This window comes from Silene latifolia, chromosome 11 (genome assembly GCF_048544455.1).
Source record: "Silene latifolia isolate original U9 population chromosome 11, ASM4854445v1, whole genome shotgun sequence".
In the NCBI taxonomy this organism is placed as follows: domain Eukaryota; kingdom Viridiplantae; phylum Streptophyta; class Magnoliopsida; order Caryophyllales; family Caryophyllaceae; genus Silene; species Silene latifolia.
Window position 1 is genome coordinate 14,152,524 of NC_133536.1, and position 18,474 is coordinate 14,170,997.

The 18,474-nt window shown below is 39.5% G+C and overlaps 1 protein-coding gene and 1 long non-coding RNA gene across 2 annotated transcripts; one reads left to right on the forward strand and one right to left on the reverse strand.

The window, feature by feature from the left end:
* Positions 1 to 9,542, forward strand: LOC141611127 (acid phosphatase 1-like). The gene is made up of 3 exons (XM_074429576.1): positions 1 to 497; positions 696 to 905; positions 9,232 to 9,542. Exons 1-3 carry the CDS (start codon positions 82 to 84, stop codon positions 9,407 to 9,409), a joined length of 804 nt encoding a protein of 267 aa, XP_074285677.1. The 5' UTR covers positions 1 to 81; the 3' UTR covers positions 9,410 to 9,542.
* A 384-nt stretch (positions 9,543 to 9,926) lies between these two features.
* On the reverse strand, positions 9,927 to 16,195 carry LOC141611133 (uncharacterized). Its single transcript, XR_012528518.1, has 4 exons — positions 15,593 to 16,195; positions 15,106 to 15,161; positions 10,627 to 10,699; positions 9,927 to 10,466 (listed from the first exon to the last, which is right to left on the reverse strand). It is a non-coding gene; the product is annotated as an uncharacterized LOC141611133 (long non-coding RNA).
* Between the last annotated feature and the right edge of the window lie 2,279 nt (positions 16,196 to 18,474).

The window sequence follows — 18,474 nt, forward strand, 5'->3', positions numbered from 1 at the left end:
CTGTATCTTTCACAATAATTCACGTCTCACATTGCCTCTCTTAGTTTCGAGTCATAAATTTATCAATAGTCACAAAATAACATGATGCACGTAAAATGGTCCTTTGACTTCTTTCTAATCCTACTAGGGATTGTGGTGGCTCCTCATTTTATACTCGGAGGAGTCCACGCATACCCTGCCACCGTACACCCTCTTATACCACGTTCTGGTTCAGGAGGTCACCCAATCCAAGGATTAGATTGTTTAAGCTGGCGATTTGCTGTCGAAACAAACAATGTTAGGGATTGGAAGACGATTCCAATGAATTGCGAGAATTATGTTGGTCATTACATGTTGGGGGCTCAATATAAAGAAGATTGTTCTATTGTGACGACTTCTGCTATTAACTATGTTAATAGCCTTAATATTAGTAAGGGCAAAGATATTTGGGTCTTTGACATAGATGAGACCGCCCTCTCAAATTTGCCATATTATGCTAGTCCTAATGTTGAGTTTGGGTAAGCGTGTTCGCTTCTACGTTTATCTTTGTTATTTATAAATTTTATTTAAAATTTTCAATCTATAAACGTTTTATAACGTTAAATACTTGTTGCGCTTCACTTAGCTTATTTATCTTTGTGGGTGCTCCATTTTTTTATATCTAAGTTAATTATTTGTATTTTATGATGATATATTTTTCGGTATATATTATGAAGGGCGTTCCCGTTCAACGAGACAAAGTTCAACCAATGGCAAGTTCAAGCAAGTGCACCAGCAATACAATCGGTTCTTGACTTGTACAAGAGATTGCTAAAACTTGATGTCAAAGTTGTTTTTCTAACCGGAGCTAAAGAAGAATTCAGAGAGTTTAAGGCTCGCAACATGAAGAACGTAGGCTACCATAGATGGCTCAAAATGATACTCAAGTAAGTTTATGTATTTTGATTCAATTTTTTTAACGCACGTTAATAATCTATAAATATAGTAAGATTCACAAGATATACTCCCTCCATATCAGACCAATGGTAACACTTACCTAATATGGCCGTACAACATCAATGGTAACATTCCTTATTTGGCCCACAACATTACCAAGTTATCCTTATACATTTTTGATATTTAACCAAAATGTCATTACATACCCCACCCATCAACCCACAATTACATACCCCACCTATTTTTTTCCCTCTTTACCCTTATTTTTACCCTCTTTTCTTAAAAACCTCATTTTTTACCACGTTACCATTTGTCTGGTATGAAGGGAGTAGTATTCAAGTATAAACTTAACTCTAAGTGAGACAGTGTGTCTCACGTATATAGTATTAAAGGCTGATGACTCCGAGATTTCAAGTTCAATACCGAAAGCCTTTAAAATCTTATAGGTGGATATAATGTGTCATCCACTCTTCAAATCAAAAGTGATTTGATCGAGGCGATGTATTAAAGTCCACAAAATTTCATTGAAGACGGGCGATATCTGTCACAAGCTTGTGACAGATACCGTTTCCTCTCACAAAATACCTATATTGAGAGGTGAGTGGGAAACACATGGGGGGTGCCCCACCTTGTCCCCTCTCCCTTTTTGCGAGAGGTCACAAACAAGACTAACTAATTAAAATCGTATATAACACACACCCACAAAACTATATAAATATTAAGGAAAAATTACAAATAACCACCACGTATTTGCGTATTTTTACAAATAACCACCATGTATTTGTACTTTTACAAATAACCCCCTAACTTTCATCTAAACTCCCCAATCACCACCGTATATCTACCCCAACACTTGTTTTTCTTATTTCCCGACTCATTAAGTAACATTTTAAGTAAAATGCCTATAATACCCTTTCCTTTATTAATCCCATTCCCAAATATACCCATGCATGATGCATCAGCAATACTCTCAAACACCCTAAATCCCCAAATTGTTAACCCCTAATTAATTCACAAAAATCCATCAATTATTTGCTCCCAATCAATCCTTAATTAAATTCCTCTTTCAATTATTGACATAATTTTGACCTCGATATGCTCAAGTGAGCGAACTGTGCTAGTATTGTTTACTAGTTGAAGGTGAGCGAAGAGTGCTAGTATTGTTTACCAGTTGAAGGTTATTTCCAGAACAGCAGTATGTAGCTTCTTTAATTAGGGGCCACAACAAGCTAAATGGTAGTAATTGACTACAATATGTTAGAAACCGTAGAGAGTAGTAATATCGATGTATATTGTTATTCCAAAACTGATTGATTTACATCTTCTGTAGGCTATATATACTAGTTACATAAATATGGAAACGAATAATATTTACAACATATAAGGCAACCATAATATTTCTTGCCTTGGGGAAGCTTTGGCTAGCCGTTAATAGGCTCGGATAGCCGTTGCTTGTGGCTTGGTGTAATACCCCCCCTCAAGTTGGCGCGTGGAGGGACGAGACGCCTAACTTGGAGAGTAACGTATCAAATGGTATGCGCCCAAGTGCTTTGGTAAATATGTCGGCCAATTGAGCCTTCGTGTGAACGTAGCCTGGGCGGAGTGTGCCTTTGAGTATCTCATCGCGGACAAAGTGACAGTCGATCTCAATGTGTTTAGTCCTTTCATGGAAGACGGGATTACGAGCAATGTGCAATGCGGACTGGTTGTCACAAAAGAGATCGATTGGTGTGTCATGCTTGATGGCGAGAAAGGCGAGAAGGCCTTTGAGCCATTTAAGTTCACAGACCGAGTAAGCAATGGCGCGGTATTCGGCCTCGGCGGATGATTTTGAGACGGTGGACTGTTTCTTAGTTTTCCAGGAGATTGGGGAGCCGCCTAGGAACACAATATATGCGGACAACGAACGGCGACTTAATGGACAACTCCCGTAATCGGCATCACAGTAGGCATGTAGCAAAAGATTAGAATTGCGTCGAAACAACAAACCTTGTCCTGGGCGAGTTTTAATGTACCGCACGACTTGTAAGGCTGCTTGCCAATGATCAAGACGTGGTGCGTGCATGAATTGAGCGAGGATATGGACGGAATATAGTAATTCGGGACGGGTAATCGTGAGGTAAACCAGCCGTCCTACCAACCGTCGATAAGCTTGAGGATCTTTGATCAATTGGGAGGTCGAGAGGCTGAGTTGATGGTTGGGATCCATCGGTATTGTCGCGGGTTTCGAGCCGAGAAGTCCGGTTTCTTCGAGTATATCGAGAGCATATTTTCTTTGAGATATGAATAGACCGGTTTTATTTTGTGCAATTTCGAGGCCCAAGAAGTATTTAAGTTGACCCAAATCTTTCATGTGAAAACACTCACTCAAGTATTTTTTGAAGTGCGAGATAGCGGAGGAGTTATTCCCACAGATGACGAGGTCATCGACATAGACCAATACGTGTATTTCGGTATTGGGCTTTGTAAGAGAAAACAAGGAATGATCATACGGGCACTGTTGAAATCCATAAGTTTTAAGAGCAGAAGCAAGTTTAGCGTACCAACATCTCGGGGCTTGTCGGAGACCATAAAGTGATTTTTGTAAGCGGCAGACTTTACCATTCGAGTTCGATGAGTAGCCGGGTGGGGGCTTCATGTATACTACTTCATTAAGATCACCATGGAGGAAGGCGTTGTGGACATCCATTTGATGTAAGTCCCAACTTTTTGCAGCGGCTATGGCGAGTAATGTACGGACCGTGACCATTTTGACAGTTGGAGCAAAAGTTTCATTGTAGTCAATGCCTTCCACCTGTCGATTTCCGAGTACCACGAGACGGGCTTTATAGCGTTCGAGTGACCCGTCAGCGTTGTACTTGATTTTGTAAACCCATTTGGACCCGATGGCTTTCTTATTCGGAGGAAGATCTTCGAGAGTCCAAGTCTTATTTCGTTCGAGTGCTTCGATTTCATTTTGCATAGCGTCGCGCCACTCCTTAACCTGCATAGCTTCACGAAAAGTGCTAGGCTCGTGGTTGTTAGTCACGGCCGCTAAAAAACATTTGTGATTAGTAGAAAATTTGTCATAGCTAATAAAGTGAGAAATCGGGTATTTCGTACCTGAAGATGGTGCCGGTGTAAGGATGGCATGAGTCGATGGTCGTCGTGGGGGTTGGACAAAGCCGGATAAGCGAGAGTTCGGGAACTTGGTGCGTTGCCCTTTGCCCATAGTCGAAGGTTCAGGGGTTTCGTGGGGTGTCTCAGTGTGAGGTGGGTCGTTGGTTTGGGGTGTCTCGGTGTGGGGTGGATCCGTGGTTTGGGTAGTCTCGAGAGTGGGAGGGTCGTTGAGGGTGGTTTCGTGAGGGGTGGAGGACGGGGTTGGTTCGTGGGTAGAGGGGTTTGGGTCGGGAGGTGGCTGGTTGGTGGTATTAGGTGATGGGAAAATGAGTAAAGGGTCATCGGAGGGAGTGGTGTCATCGAGAAAGGAATGAGAGTTTGTGGGCGGGTCGGTTATGTGTAGGTTTTGGTAAGGAAACTCGTTTTCAACGAAGACAACATCACGAGAGGAGAAAAAGGTGCCCGTGTCAAGGTCGTATACTCGCCAACCCTTTTTGCCAAAAGGGTACCCAATGAAAACGCATTTCTTACTTCGAGGGGCAAATTTGTTATTGGGTCGGTTGATGTTACGCGCGTAACAAAGGCAGCCAAATGTGCGAAAATGACCGATGGGTGGTGGTTTTTGAAAGAGAAGTTCGTAAGGGGTTTTACCTTTGTGTAAAGAAGAAGGGGTACGATTGATGAGGTATACGGCGGTTAGGACACATTCTCCCCAAAAAGAAATTGGTAGACTTGCTTGAAATAAAAGAGCACGAGCGACATTTAAAATGTGTCGATGTTTGCGTTCGACTCTCCCGTTTTGTTGAGGGGTGTCAACTTGGGAGGTTTGAAAAATAATTCCATTTTCGAAGAAGAAATCATTTAAGGATGTGAATTCGGTGCCATTGTCGCTTCGTAAGGTTTTTATTTTCTTTTGAAATTGTCGCTCAACCATGGCGAAGAAATTTAGTAAAAAACGTCGAGTATCGCTTTTCTTTCGAATTAAGTAAACCCAGGTAGACCTTGAAAAATCATCAACTATTGTTAAAAAATATTGTGACCCACACGAAGCATTTTCGGAGTATGGACCCCATAAATCGCAATGTATCAAATCAAAAATACCGTCTGCAATACTTGAACTTAAAGAAAAATGTTCTCGAGTTTGTTTAGCTCGAAGGCAAATGTCACAATGAGAACTAGAAAACTGAGTTTTTGAGCTATTATTAAAACCGGGAAGAAAATGTAAAATAGAGGAAGAGGGGTGCCCCAACCTCCGATGCCAAAGCTCTACGTTATTAGGGACGGTGACGGAATTTGCTTGGATTGTGCTATGTCGAACCCCAGTCAAGAAGTAGAGCCCATCGACTTGCTCACCCGCACCAATCACCATCTTCGAGGAACGGTCCTGTATAAGACAAAGTTTATGAGAAAATTGAATGGTGAGAGAGTTGTCAAGGAGCAAGCTAGAGACCGATATTAAATTACAGTTTAGTTTTTCGGCATAATAAACATTGCATAAAACGAGCCGGGCCGAGAAACGAATGTCACCTATATGGGTAGCGATTGTTAAATCACCATTAGGCAACCCGACAGATAAATGTGTAATAGGACGTAAATTAGTAAAAAAGGAACGGCAACCTGACATGTGATGAGAGGCGCCGGTATCAATTATCCAAGAGGAAGACGAGAGAACATTACCATTCAGACGGTCCATGGAAGGGTGCTTATGTGCCTGCCATAGTGTCGCCAATTCATCGAGTTCGGTAGAATTTAAGTTGTTGAGGTCGATTTTGTCGAGCTTGGCCGAGGAAGAGGAAGGGATGTCGAGAGATTTACCCGACACCATATGGGCGCGAGGTGTAGCTGTTGGCATGTTGTTCTTAATTTCTGCATACTTTGCACGCCCTTGAATATCGGGAATGACGGTGCGACTCATATCTTTCTCATTAATAACAATTCGGTCGCGGGGACGGTCCCCCCACCAGTCAGGAAAATCCCCCGTAACACGGAAGCAAACCGGGTAAAGATGACCATAACGACGACAAGCAATGCAGTAGGGTCTATTTGGGTCATCATTGTCTGGTTTCGTGGAACGAGTGTGACGGGTCTGGTTTGGTCCCGAGGGTCTGTGGTTATGGGACAGACGAGTGGCAAAAGCCATAGGGTCGGGGCGGGATTCTGCTTTAGTCGACAAAGAACGGACACTTTCCTCCTGAAGGAGTCTATTATAAATAAGATTAAGTGGAGGCAGAGGGTTGATACCTAATAATTGAGATCGAGCAGAGTCGAATCGCTCATCCAAACCCATGAGAAAGTCACGCACCTTTTTCCGTTCACGCCAAGCGTCAACGATTGAAACCCACGGGCAGGAGCAAGGATTACACGGGCATGAGGGAACTGGATCGGCTTCAAAGGACTCATCCCAGAGGGTGATGAGTCGACCATAGTATGCCATAATAGTTTCCGTAGGCCCTTGACGACAAGCAACCAAATCTGCCTGCAAGCGATAAATACGAGCGTCGTTGTTTTGGCAAAATCGAGAACGAATGTCGAGCCATACCTGTTTTGCTTCGGGTCGTTTCGAGATAGATCGTTTGATAGTCGAGTCGAGGGTATTAAACAGCCAAGCCGTCACGAGAGCGTTTTGCGACTGCCAGGATGCATAGGTAGCATCGGTGGTAGCCGGTTTTTGAATCGTGCCATCGAGGAATCCACTTTTGCCTTTGGCTAAGAGAGCAAGGAGGAAGTCTTGCGACCATTCCTCGTAGTTATGACCGGTGAACTCAGTAGGAGTGATTTTAAGGCCGGGGTTTTCGACATGTGCGTAAGAATAAATCGGGGTTTTCGAAGTGTCGATGATTTGTGATTCAGTGGTGGGGGTTTCGATGGTGTTCGTCATGGTGTACTGTTTTTCGAGGGGAAGAAAGGAGGCGGAAGTAATGTGATTTTCGAAAAGAAATTAACCTAAGCAATTGATACCATGTTAGAAACCGTAGAGAGTAGTAATATCGATGTATATTGTTATTCCAAAACTGATTGATTTACATCTTCTGTAGGCTATATATACTAGTTACATAAATATGGAAACGAATAATATTTACAACATATAAGGCAACCATAATATTTCTTGCCTTGGGGAAGCTTTGGCTAGCCGTTAATAGGCTCGGATAGCCGTTGCTTGTGGCTTGGTGTAATACAATATTTTGAGATCTGCAAAAAGAAAGTACTAATTTACTAACATCAAGCACCAGTGGGCCACGGTACAGACTCGAGTTTGATTCCCGGCCGATGCATATACAAACTCTGATGAGAAATGCGCACAGTTCATCTATGGAGTATAGGCATTTATTTCTTAGCACACAGTTCATCTATGGAGTATAGCATGACAATATATGTTGCGTTAATTTATGAGTTCACATCTTGGACATTTCTTTGATTTTTCTCATAGCACACTTCGATCACTTGAGCATTCAGCAATTGAACAATGAATTTAGTTAGGGATTGATTAGCAGCAAATGATTGATGGATATTTGTGAATTAATTAGGGATTAACAATTTGGGGATTTAGGGTTTCATAGGTTTGGAAATTTGTGGGAGTATTGCTGATGCATTGGTATGTTTGGGAATAATAGAGGGAAGGGTATTATGGGCATTTTACATAAAATGTTACTTAACGAGTCGGGAAATTAGAAAAACAAATGTCGGGTTAGATATACGGTGGTGATTGGGGAGTTTAGATGAAAGTTTGGGGGTTATTTGTAAAAGTGCAAATACATGGTGGTTATTTGTAAAAATACGCAAATACATGGTGGTTATTTACAATTTTTCCAAATATTAATTATAAAGTCGAAAATCAACTGTAAGTCTGTAACAATTCCTAAATATTAGAATTGTTCATAGATTTTGTTTGTAGTACTTAGAAAGTTTAAGGTCTTTAAGGCCAATGATAGTATGTACTGTAGTTTGTACATGATCCTCATCATGTGCTAACGTAGCTAATAGAAGTAATATTGTAGAATGTCTTCTCCATGTTAAGGATGGGCTAAGACCATATTTTTGACTCGATTAAATAGACAGTATAAATGTAGAAGAAACAAAAATAAGAGTCAAATCAAGTGGTAATTAATAAGGGTTCTTTTATCCCCAATAGATTTGGAGTTCTATTTTTACTAGCGACATAATGCGTTCATTTACCAAAATAAAACTAAAAAATAAACCTAGAAAATATCAAGGGTGTACTTCATAATTAGACTGGTTTTATTTCAACAATTTATGGCAGCATATGGACTAAATAATTGAAGTGCCATAAGTGTGATATTGTTAAATAATCTAATATGTCATTTTACACGATAAAGACTTGTTAACTTCGTCTCAACAACCATCTACAAATCGCATCTTTTAGTAATAAATTAAAGTAATAATTTTACTAAACCCATGTTTTCTAACTTGTGATTTGTGAACGGTTCATTTTTTTTATAAGAGTAGGTAAGGCCAGAAATTTTGACTTGGATAAATTAAAGTGTCGGACCTTTTTTCTTTTGGTTTAAATGAGCGTATTTATATCGCGGATGAGAATCGAACCCCAAGTTTTATAGTTGTAGTACAAAGCTCTTACCATTTAAGCTAACTCTTATTCTCAAAAATTTATATTTGCATGTGCATTGTAGAGACCTTTAGGGTGTGTTTGGATAGGAAAAAAGGAGGGAAAGGGAGGGGAGGGGGAAGGCGGGAAGGGAAAGGGAGAGAAGGGAAGAGGAGGGGGAATGGGGTGTGGGTGTTTGGATACAATTTCCCTCCAAATCTTGCCTATTGTGGAGAGATTTTGATTAGGCTTGGAGGAGGGAAATTGGATCCCTCCAAATCTCTCCCCCTCCATTTCCCTCCACCCTCATTTCCTATCCAAACAAGGAATTTAAAATCCCCTATTCACCCTCCCTTTCTTTTCTCTCCAAATCACTCAATCCAAACACACCCTTAGAGATCTTCATTTGATGGTTAAGCTTAAGACATAGCATGGTGGATAAGATAGGAGGTATCGTTACAGAAGATCACGACTATAAATCTCCCTTTTCATATATTATACTGAATTACTAGCCTTATGTCCCATTTGACACTAAATTGATTCTTTTACACGTTTAATAATACGCTATTTTAAGCGAATTTTAGCAAGTTTGATAATTCGAAGTATATTATTTATGTAAACCCGCATTTTAAGTATTTGCACTAATAATGTAACAGGAAACCGGAAGAAGCTCATATAAAATCAGTGGAGTATAAATCAAAGCATAGGGCAAAGTTGGAGAAAAAGGGGTACAAAATAATAGGGAATATTGGTGATCAATGGAGTGATTTATTGGGACCTCACCCTGGCTTAAGGACCTTCAAATTGCCCGATCCTATGTACTATATCGCCTAATTTGTTCGACGACATGAAAAGAAATTAAATTACATTATATCTTATGTTATTTTTGTTGAAATTACTAATAATGTTGGACGACATGAAAAGAAATTACATTATTATAATTATATTTTCTATTTTTATTGTTGTACTTTCAAAGGTTAGACGACAAGAAAGAAATTACATTATGCCGTATGTTATCTATCGGTTTACTTACTAAGGTGACAAAGGTTAGCTAAACGCTTGCTATGAATCTATGATACTATATACTCCGTAGAAAACAATTACCTGAAGTTTTATATTTTGCTAGGGAAAAATCTCGGCTATGCCGGAGTTCAAGTCTTAAAACCATATTTCACCTTCCTTTCTCTTCCGTTTTCTCCCTTTCCCTCCTTTTTCGCTATCCAAACGATTGAAATAACCGAGCTTCACTAAATGCGATAAGTAAGTAAATGGCGGAATTAGAAAGTACTCGTAATTTTTAACATAATTTAGTGGGAGTCACCCACAAATTAGATGCATTACATAAGTTAACCTACTACTTGGTACATTAGAGCATAATTACAAAATTATCCGGATACAGTAGGGCATAATTACAAAATTATCCGGATACTTTGTGTCTTTGTGGCATAATTGCAAAATTATCCGGATACAGTAGGACATAATTACAAAATTATCCGGATACATGAGGGCATAAAACATTTACAAAATTTTACCACAGTGAAATATTGTCAGGGGTGGAACCTCCTTGCCCTATCTTCCCTTGCCGAACCAAAACGAACCTTGAGATGCATCACTCAGCATCAGGCCATAATTATCCGATATATTTACATAAGTTAACCGAATGCTACAATCTAAAGAAGTGAACAGTGAGCTACAATGGTGAAATAGGGCAAGTTTGTAGTCAATTTACTTTCTTGAACACCTTATCAATGACTTGTTTCAAGTTCTTGCATCCGATTATCTGAATTTTAGAGCTGAGACCCTCTAGAGCTTTCACAGCAGACTCAGGAACGACACACGTCTTGTATCCATGTTTAGCCAATGTATTAACTCTCTTTTCTATTTTCGGAACCTGCAATTGAATGATGGCTTTAGATTGAACCCAACATATCCTGACAATGAAAATCATGACAGGAGGAATTCTCGCAATAGACCTCTATAAATAATGTGACATTACGCGCCAAGTAACTACTCTTAATAAACGAGGAATAAATCAAACTGTAAATGCTCACCGTGATAAGCTCGCCACCTAGGCCAATTTCTCCAATAAATGCCATATTATTTGGAATAGGGATACCCATGAAGCTGAAGATAGGGACATTTTGTAAATTTTATTTTCACAATCAAATGAAAACAGAAGTAAACTAGTATACATGATAATGTGATCATGTAATAGAGCAAACATCATGATTCGCCGCAAGGCGCAAGACCAAAAATTGCAGTAGCCGAAGCGCTGCAAAAGTGAGATTCGACAATGTGTTTTTGTCATAAAAGATTTAATGATACAATTTTGGGAGTCTTTTGCCAAAATGATTAATGACAATAATAGTAAAACCCTATTTTTCCAAATTAAATTAAAAACCCAACTCCAGTCCTGAGCTCATTGACATATCAATCACAAAGTCTTTACGAAGTCAACTCACGCGTGATGTGCTTACTAATCTGCCAAACATGTGGTTACTAATCTTCCATCTTCATTACTTGAACTTTGTACTCCTAACACTTTCTGCATTTACAAACATAAAATAAAAAACTCAGAGAGATCATTCCTTTTCCACAATCATGGACCTGTCAAATACTTTGTCTTTAGTTCAAGTTATACTTGGTGCAATCCAAACTTTGCTTCAGATGCACTCAGTATGCTCTATTTCTTACTGCAAATCCCAGCTTGATGACCTCCAAAACACTGTCGAAACTGTCAGAGCTGTTCTTATGGATGCTGATGCCAAGCAGGACTCGCTTAACTCCCAGGAGAAGAATTACATTCAAGAGCTCAAAGATGCTGTTTACGATGCCGATGATGTGTTAGATGAGTTCCTCACTCTTGCAAAGCAGAAGCAACTCAAACGCAACAAGGTGAAATCCTTTTTTTCTCGATTTAAGCTTCTTACTCACAGACTTTCGAGTAAAGTCAAAATGGTTAACGAAAGGTTGAACAAAATTGCCACCAAGAGTGATAAGTTTAGTTTTAAGGTTGACTTTAAGCCTCTGAAATTTACAAAGGAGGAGACGACTTCTTTTTTGTGTGATCAAATCATCGGGAGGGAGGAAGATGTGGAGAAGATTATAGGTGTCTTGTTGGGTTCTGTTAATGTTGATCATCCACCTGTTTCTTTTCTTGCCATTGTGGGCATGGGAGGTTTGGGAAAAACCGCTCTTGCCCAACTTGTGTATAACGATCCTAGGATCAATGAGGCATTCGAACTGAAGAGGTGGACATGCATCGCTGATCAGGATGAACAGTTGGACTTGAAAGGGCATTTAGGGAAGGTGGTGAAAGGATCATCCATTGATGATAAAATGTCTTTGGAGGAGATACATCATGAAGTTAGGACGCAGTTAGGAGGCAAAAAGTTTTTGCACGTGTTAGATGATGTGTGGACTGAAAGTTATGATGAATGGCAGCGGTTTGAAGGGTTTTTGAAGGTTGGCGGAAGGGGGGGTTGGATAATTGTAACTACACGCTCGAAAACAACTGCCCAAATGATTGCGGGTGATAGAGTTCATGTGCTCCAAGGTTTGTCAGAACATGAGTCATGGCATTTGTTTAAAAGGATGGCATTTCAAGTAGTAGAAAGAGATGATGATGAATTTGTTAAACTTGGCAAAAAGATTGTTAAGAAGTGCACCAATGTCCCGCTTGCTATTAGAGTGGTAGGAAGTCTTTTGCGTGGTCAATCCAAGTCTAAATGGATGTCATTTCACGACAAAGGGTTAGACTTTCTTAGTGAAACTAATGATAGAATAACCCGCATACTGAAGGCAAGTTACAATCAACTTAACCCTTCCTTGAAAGCTTGTTTTGCGTATTGTGCTATCTTTCCCAAGGATTGGATGATTAGTAAGAAAATGTTGATTCGGCTTTGGATGGCACAAGGCTACATTAACTCGGAAAATTTGGGCGAGGACTACTTTCTAATATTGCTTCAAAGGTGTTTTTTCCAAGATTTACTCGAGGATGAGTTTGGGGAGATTGTGTTATTTAAGATACATGATCTCTTGCATGATATTGCTGAAAAAGTAGTGGGGGAAGAGATTTGTAGGTTCAGTTTTAATACTTCTAATGTGAGTAAACGAGTTCGCCATCTTTTTTTTGTGAGCAACCCTCAAGCAAGTCACATCTTCAATTATACCCATGTTCGTACATGTCTTCAACTTATGGGTAGAGTGGACGAATTACTAGCAAGTAAATCAATACCGAAATGGACATGCTTAAGGTTTTTAGATTTGAGTTATTCGGAGGCCAAAAGTCTACCAGAATCAATAGGTCAATTGTTGCATCTGAGGAGTTTAGACCTCTCATCCAATACCAATCTAGAAGTTCTTCCCAAATCGATAACAAAGCTAGTTAATCTACAAATTTTGGATTTACATTCTTGCAACAGTTTAAAACAATTGCCAGATGATGTGAGCAAGCTAGTTGATCTAATCACCTTAGATATAGTTGGCTGTGACGCACTGAGATATATGCCAATGCCGGCAGGCATAGGTATGTTGACCAATCTCGAAACTCTATGCCAATTTGTGGTTGGTGCTCGACCAAGTTCAACTTCAAAGCAATGGTTTTATGGGTTGGTAGACCTAAAGCACCTGAACAAATTGAAAGGGGATTTGAAGATTGAAATAGCGATGCCAAAAATGCAAAATTTGTGAAGGAAGAACATGGTGGTGGAGGCTACTTAAGGAGTAAGGAACACCTAGAAAAGATTGTAATTAACTTTAGACGCGGAGAGGAGTATGAAAGCAGGGAGTCTGAGCAAACATTGCTGGAGGAGATGGAGCCACATCATGATGTCAAAGCATTGGAGTTGGAAGGGTATTACGGTGAGACAATACCGAGATGGCCAGGGAGAAGGGATAGCTCGGTGTTGTTCGATTTTCCTAATCTTTACACTTTACAGATCCAAGATTGCAGTCAGTTGCTCTATCTGCCTTGGCAGATTGGGAAACTTCCCTGCCTTAAAACGCTCGATATTTGGAATTTGCCGAATGTGGAGTATTTCATGGATGAAGACTCAGAAACACTTGTCTCGGGTGAAGGATCATCCTTCTTTCCCTGCCTCCAGAAACTCGCCATTTCTATGTTGCCTAAGTTAAAAGGGTGGTGGCGGAGATCAGAATTAGGGTCCCCCGTGGTCCATCTTAATGACAGTGGGAGCCGCCCAGAAGGACATGTAGAGTGGGTATCATCTCCCTGTTTTCCTCTGCTAAAGGATCTCCTTATAAATTCTTGTGAAAAGATGATGTTTGTTCCTTTATGCCCGCGACTCGAACATCTCGTAATATTTGATTCCAGAAGAACTATGAGTTGTAGACCTTGTGATCACCCACTGTTGCCATGTCCCAAATCGAAGAAGCTGTACATCAGCAACTTGGAGTGGCTGAAATCAATGCCAATCGAGTACTCTGAGTTTCTTTTATATATCAATATACTCGACGAGAAGAGAATGGAGAGTTTGGGAGAAGTGGAGGAGTTTCCGACCTGTTTATTGTCTTCCCTGCGAAGCTTACACATCTCAAGTTGCCCTCAACTTAAGAGCGTGGGAGGATGGTTGGAGCATCTTTCTGCCTTGGAGGATTTGCGTATACAAGAATGTCCGAAAGTGGAGTTGGGTGGGATGTCATGGCATAACCTTGCTGCTACCCTTCATTCCTTGGATTTGATTGGATTAAAAGAGATGGAGGAATTGCCAGAGGGGATACAGTACTGCACTTCCCTCCGATCTCTTATCATCTGGAGATGTCCCAAACTGAAAATCCTGCCGAAGTGGATGCCCAAACTCACCTCTCTCCACAAACTATACCTTATGCAGTGTTCCAAGAGTCTCTTTAAGAGATGTCAACAACCGAATGGGGAGGACTGGCCCCTCATCCGACACATCTCAATACTTGAAGTGCACCAGTAGAAAATAGTGTTATCAGATACGGAGTAGAATATAACATGACAATATTTATTATATTATCAGATAATAGATTAATAGGAAATAATAATGATCGCACTACTTATTGTGTACTCTATTTGTGTTTACCATTGTACATTCTAGACCATTGCCTGACAATGTGTTCCTTCTCTCAACAGCGTTTTTTAAGCTTGTAAGCGATTGCTCATTGCTGCAACAGGTTTACTATAGCTAGCATCTTGAATGGTCTATCAGCTTACAGTAACAATGATCATATGATACAGAAATCACCACGCTTTCCATATCTAATGCCTAGGTCCACAGTCGGTTGCCCAACATTGCACGGGGTATATTCTGCTTGTAGTTTAAAAGGCCTGAACACGGGATGCATTGTGCTTTTAAACAAACTCAGTTTTTTTTCAAAGACCTCTAAATCCCTCTTCATTCAGGTATTAGTGTATTACAGCATTGTCAAAGGCTCAAACTTTCTTCACCAAATAAGTATATCATGCTCAAATTCAACAAAAGTACGGAGTAACAGTCAACAATACATATAATGCAACATAGCAAAATTGGAAACTCGATTTATACCTAGCACAACACCACCACCAAGCACCGTATTAACTTCTGCTCCGACCAAGCCAGGCCTGAAAAACAGTCAAATTTCAGCCCTCATTCTCAGCATTAAGCAATATTTGGGGTTATTATCCAATCCAACTGTTAAACCTAACTAATTAGACCGCGATAATTGACTTATTAGCACCAGGTATGGGAAGGGGAAGGCCTGCAGTTGCATCCACACTTCAAGCCCAACGGGCATTCGTGTGAGGGGACGTGTTAGAATATAAAACCGATCTTGGGACTCCAACATCAACTTAAGCTTTTAGCTTTTGGTTGAGATGGTTTCTTGACACTCGCCTAACAACACCTAATGAAGGCAGAAAGGCAATCAAATCAGACATAAAATTAACAAACAAATTTCATATTTTGAATAAACCTAAAAAAAAATATATGATCTTCTCAATTCTTCTGGACTGAAACTATTTGAACTGAACTGAACTTATAAAATCCGACTTACAATCGAATACGCTGATCGGAATGATTAATCTCCGGATTCACATCATCTAAGCTAACCGGCTCATTTTGGCCAACGCTTTGGTCAGGCAACCACGAACTTTTGATCACTTTATCAGAAACCTCAGACTCATTAACACTCCGATTAAATTTACCGCCCTCATTTTCCGACGCCGGAAACGGTAAAAAAACTCTTCACCAAATCCGACCACAACGTCGCCCGATTATCCACACCCACGGCCACTTTACCATCACTAGTTACAGGTTTAATTGAACAAACCCTAGCACTAGGTTCAGAAATCGGTTCTTCGGGTGAGGAATTCTGTTCGGATACGATATAGATGTCGATTGAAGGCGATTCGGGTGATGATTTAGGGGTAATTGAATCATCTGAATGAAAATGGCGGGAAAAATTAGGGTTTAGTGAGGGGAGAATAAGGTTGAATTTGGGGGAATTACGAAGAAGGGAAGATTGTGAACGGCGAAGGATAGTAAATGCTGTCATTTTTTTTAAGGTTGAAAACTTGCATATGAGACTGATGATGATGATGGTGATGATGATGAGAGTGTTTATACTTTATAGAGTATAAACAGTTGAATTTGCAGAAACGCGCGAAAATAACGAGGGAGGCTATGTGATAGAGACAGGCTAGAGTTGACGTGGTCTAATAGGAGCCGCTTACATCACTTACATGTAATTCGTGCCCGTCTCAAACATGACCAACTGGTTATATTCGTTTAAAGTGTAAACGGTTCAAATATGTTATCATTTACTCCCTCCATTCAACTCCACTGTCATTATCTATTTTGTACACTATTCATAGTTAAACATTCAATTTCAATTTTCTCCTAATACATAAGTGAAAATATATTCATGTGAGATCTTGTTTTATTCGTCTTTACGAGTACATTAAAAATTTCTAACTTTTGTATTTTTCGCAAATACGTAGTTAACGATATTTAGCGCGTAAAAGACACGTTGGCAAACGTGAAAAAAGAAAGTGGTAGTGTGGAGTTGAATGGAGGGAGTATATAATAAGACATGATAACATCTCACTTGTTGTTTGTCTTATTATGAAGGTGGTGTGATATTTGACTCGTCTATAATTTTAGACGGATAGTGTAAAGTGAGAATTAGTGATTAGACAGAGATGTTAATCGGGTCAATTTTAGGTCTAATCAAGTTGGATTGAAACGGATCATATTGAAATGCCGAGATCAGGTCATAACGGATTAATCGAACCTTTCGGATCGAGTCGAGTTCAAGTCATGTCGTTATTTGTTCGGATCGTTTCATAGTGAGCTTGGAGTGCTAATCATGGGTTGTATCGGGTTGCAAGTCGACTTGACAAAATTGTCTGATCCAAATGATCGCCCCGAATAACCCAACCCGACACCTAAACCTGACTTAAACCCAAATTGATCTGATTCAGTATAACTCGACCCGAGTGTTTATTGCTGCAAATTGAATTCTTATTCACAAATAACTTAATAATAGTCGACCCGAATCTGAATTGACTGGCCTAATCCAACCCGACACGAAGTCTTCAAACTCAAAATGACCATACCCGATTAACCTGTTTGAAATAGCTTTACAAAGTTGGGCTTGTGAGTTGTGACTCTACGAGGGACTTGGATGTGATCCTAATTCAGGGGGTTCGTCCAGATAGGATTTGGTTGAATTGGACTGTCGGATAACACATAGCTAGATATTAGTCTTATTGAATCCATCCCAAACCCAACGTTGTCATCCGAAACATTTATACCGAACATTTGTAAATGATCAATGTCGAAGTAAATTGATTAAGATAAATAGAATAACCATAAATCGAAATATTCTTATGGACTTGCTTGGAATGGGAGTAATAGGGCTAAAATGAACTAAAAAATGGAGGGAATAGATGGGGGTTGCAGATAGAAATGGGGAAATATAGTGTAATAGTCCCTCCATTAAGGGAGTAATTATTCCCTACCTCTCCCCTCAAGTAATTATTACCTCCATATGGAGGTAATAATTCCCCTATCACCTCCTATTTCCACCCCACAACCACCACAAAGCATCAATCTCCTCCTATTTCTTCTTATTTTAGCTCTCATTACTCCTTTAATAATTACTCTCATTCCAAGCAGCCCCTATAACTTAATAATTGATTATAAATCTTCAAGAGTATTTGATTTATCTTTATTTTTCCTAAGATTGAGGTGTTATTAGTTAAAATTAGCAAATGTTGTTTTTATCTGAGAAAATGTCATGAACAGATAACAAAGTATATTCCAATGAAATTCCAAAATTTGGCGAATTAATGTTGAAATGTTGATATACATGAAGTCATGAACACAAATTTAGTTGTCCCAATTCAACCTAAACGAAAATTAGGATTCGACCTCGAGTCCCATAAATCAACACTCACTCACCCGACAAATGGCCTAATAATTATAGTAATTAGTTTAATAATAACATGTATCAGCAATATCAAATTGACACGTACTTACACCATATATGCGGTGAAAAATAACAGTAAAAAAAGAAAATGGAATCACAATTAATAAGAACTACGAATGATTGACAAAAATAAGACAAGTGAAATATTTTTATGAATTTTCATATTTAAAAAATATGAAATATATTTAAAAGTGGAGGGAGCATGAAACACGCATATCATATTATAGAAACTCTGTAATAATACTGAAGTGAATGCCTATATTATTAGGCAAATTAATTTGAACCTACTTTATGATACAAAGTTATCATCAGTTAATCTTGAACATAAAATGACAAATATTTATTAGGGCAGAGTACGGATAGGGTATTCGATCCAAAGTGCTAATTTGGATCGGATATCCATATTAGCAATCCTGAAATTGGATATCCAATATCCAAACCAA

What these genes read in the sequence shown, in the direction of transcription:
- LOC141611127 (XM_074429576.1), top strand. Translation starts at nt 82, where the DNA reads ATGATGCACGTAAAATGGTCCTTTGACTTCTTTCTAATCCTACTAGGG. An exon ending in AGTCCTAATGTTGAGTTTGG is followed by an intron (nt 498 to 695) that starts GTAAGCGTGTTC and finishes TATATTATGAAG; the next exon opens with GGCGTTCCCGTTCAACGAGA. An exon ending in TGGCTCAAAATGATACTCAA is followed by an intron (nt 906 to 9,231) that starts GTAAGTTTATGT and finishes ATAATGTAACAG; the next exon opens with GAAACCGGAAGAAGCTCATA.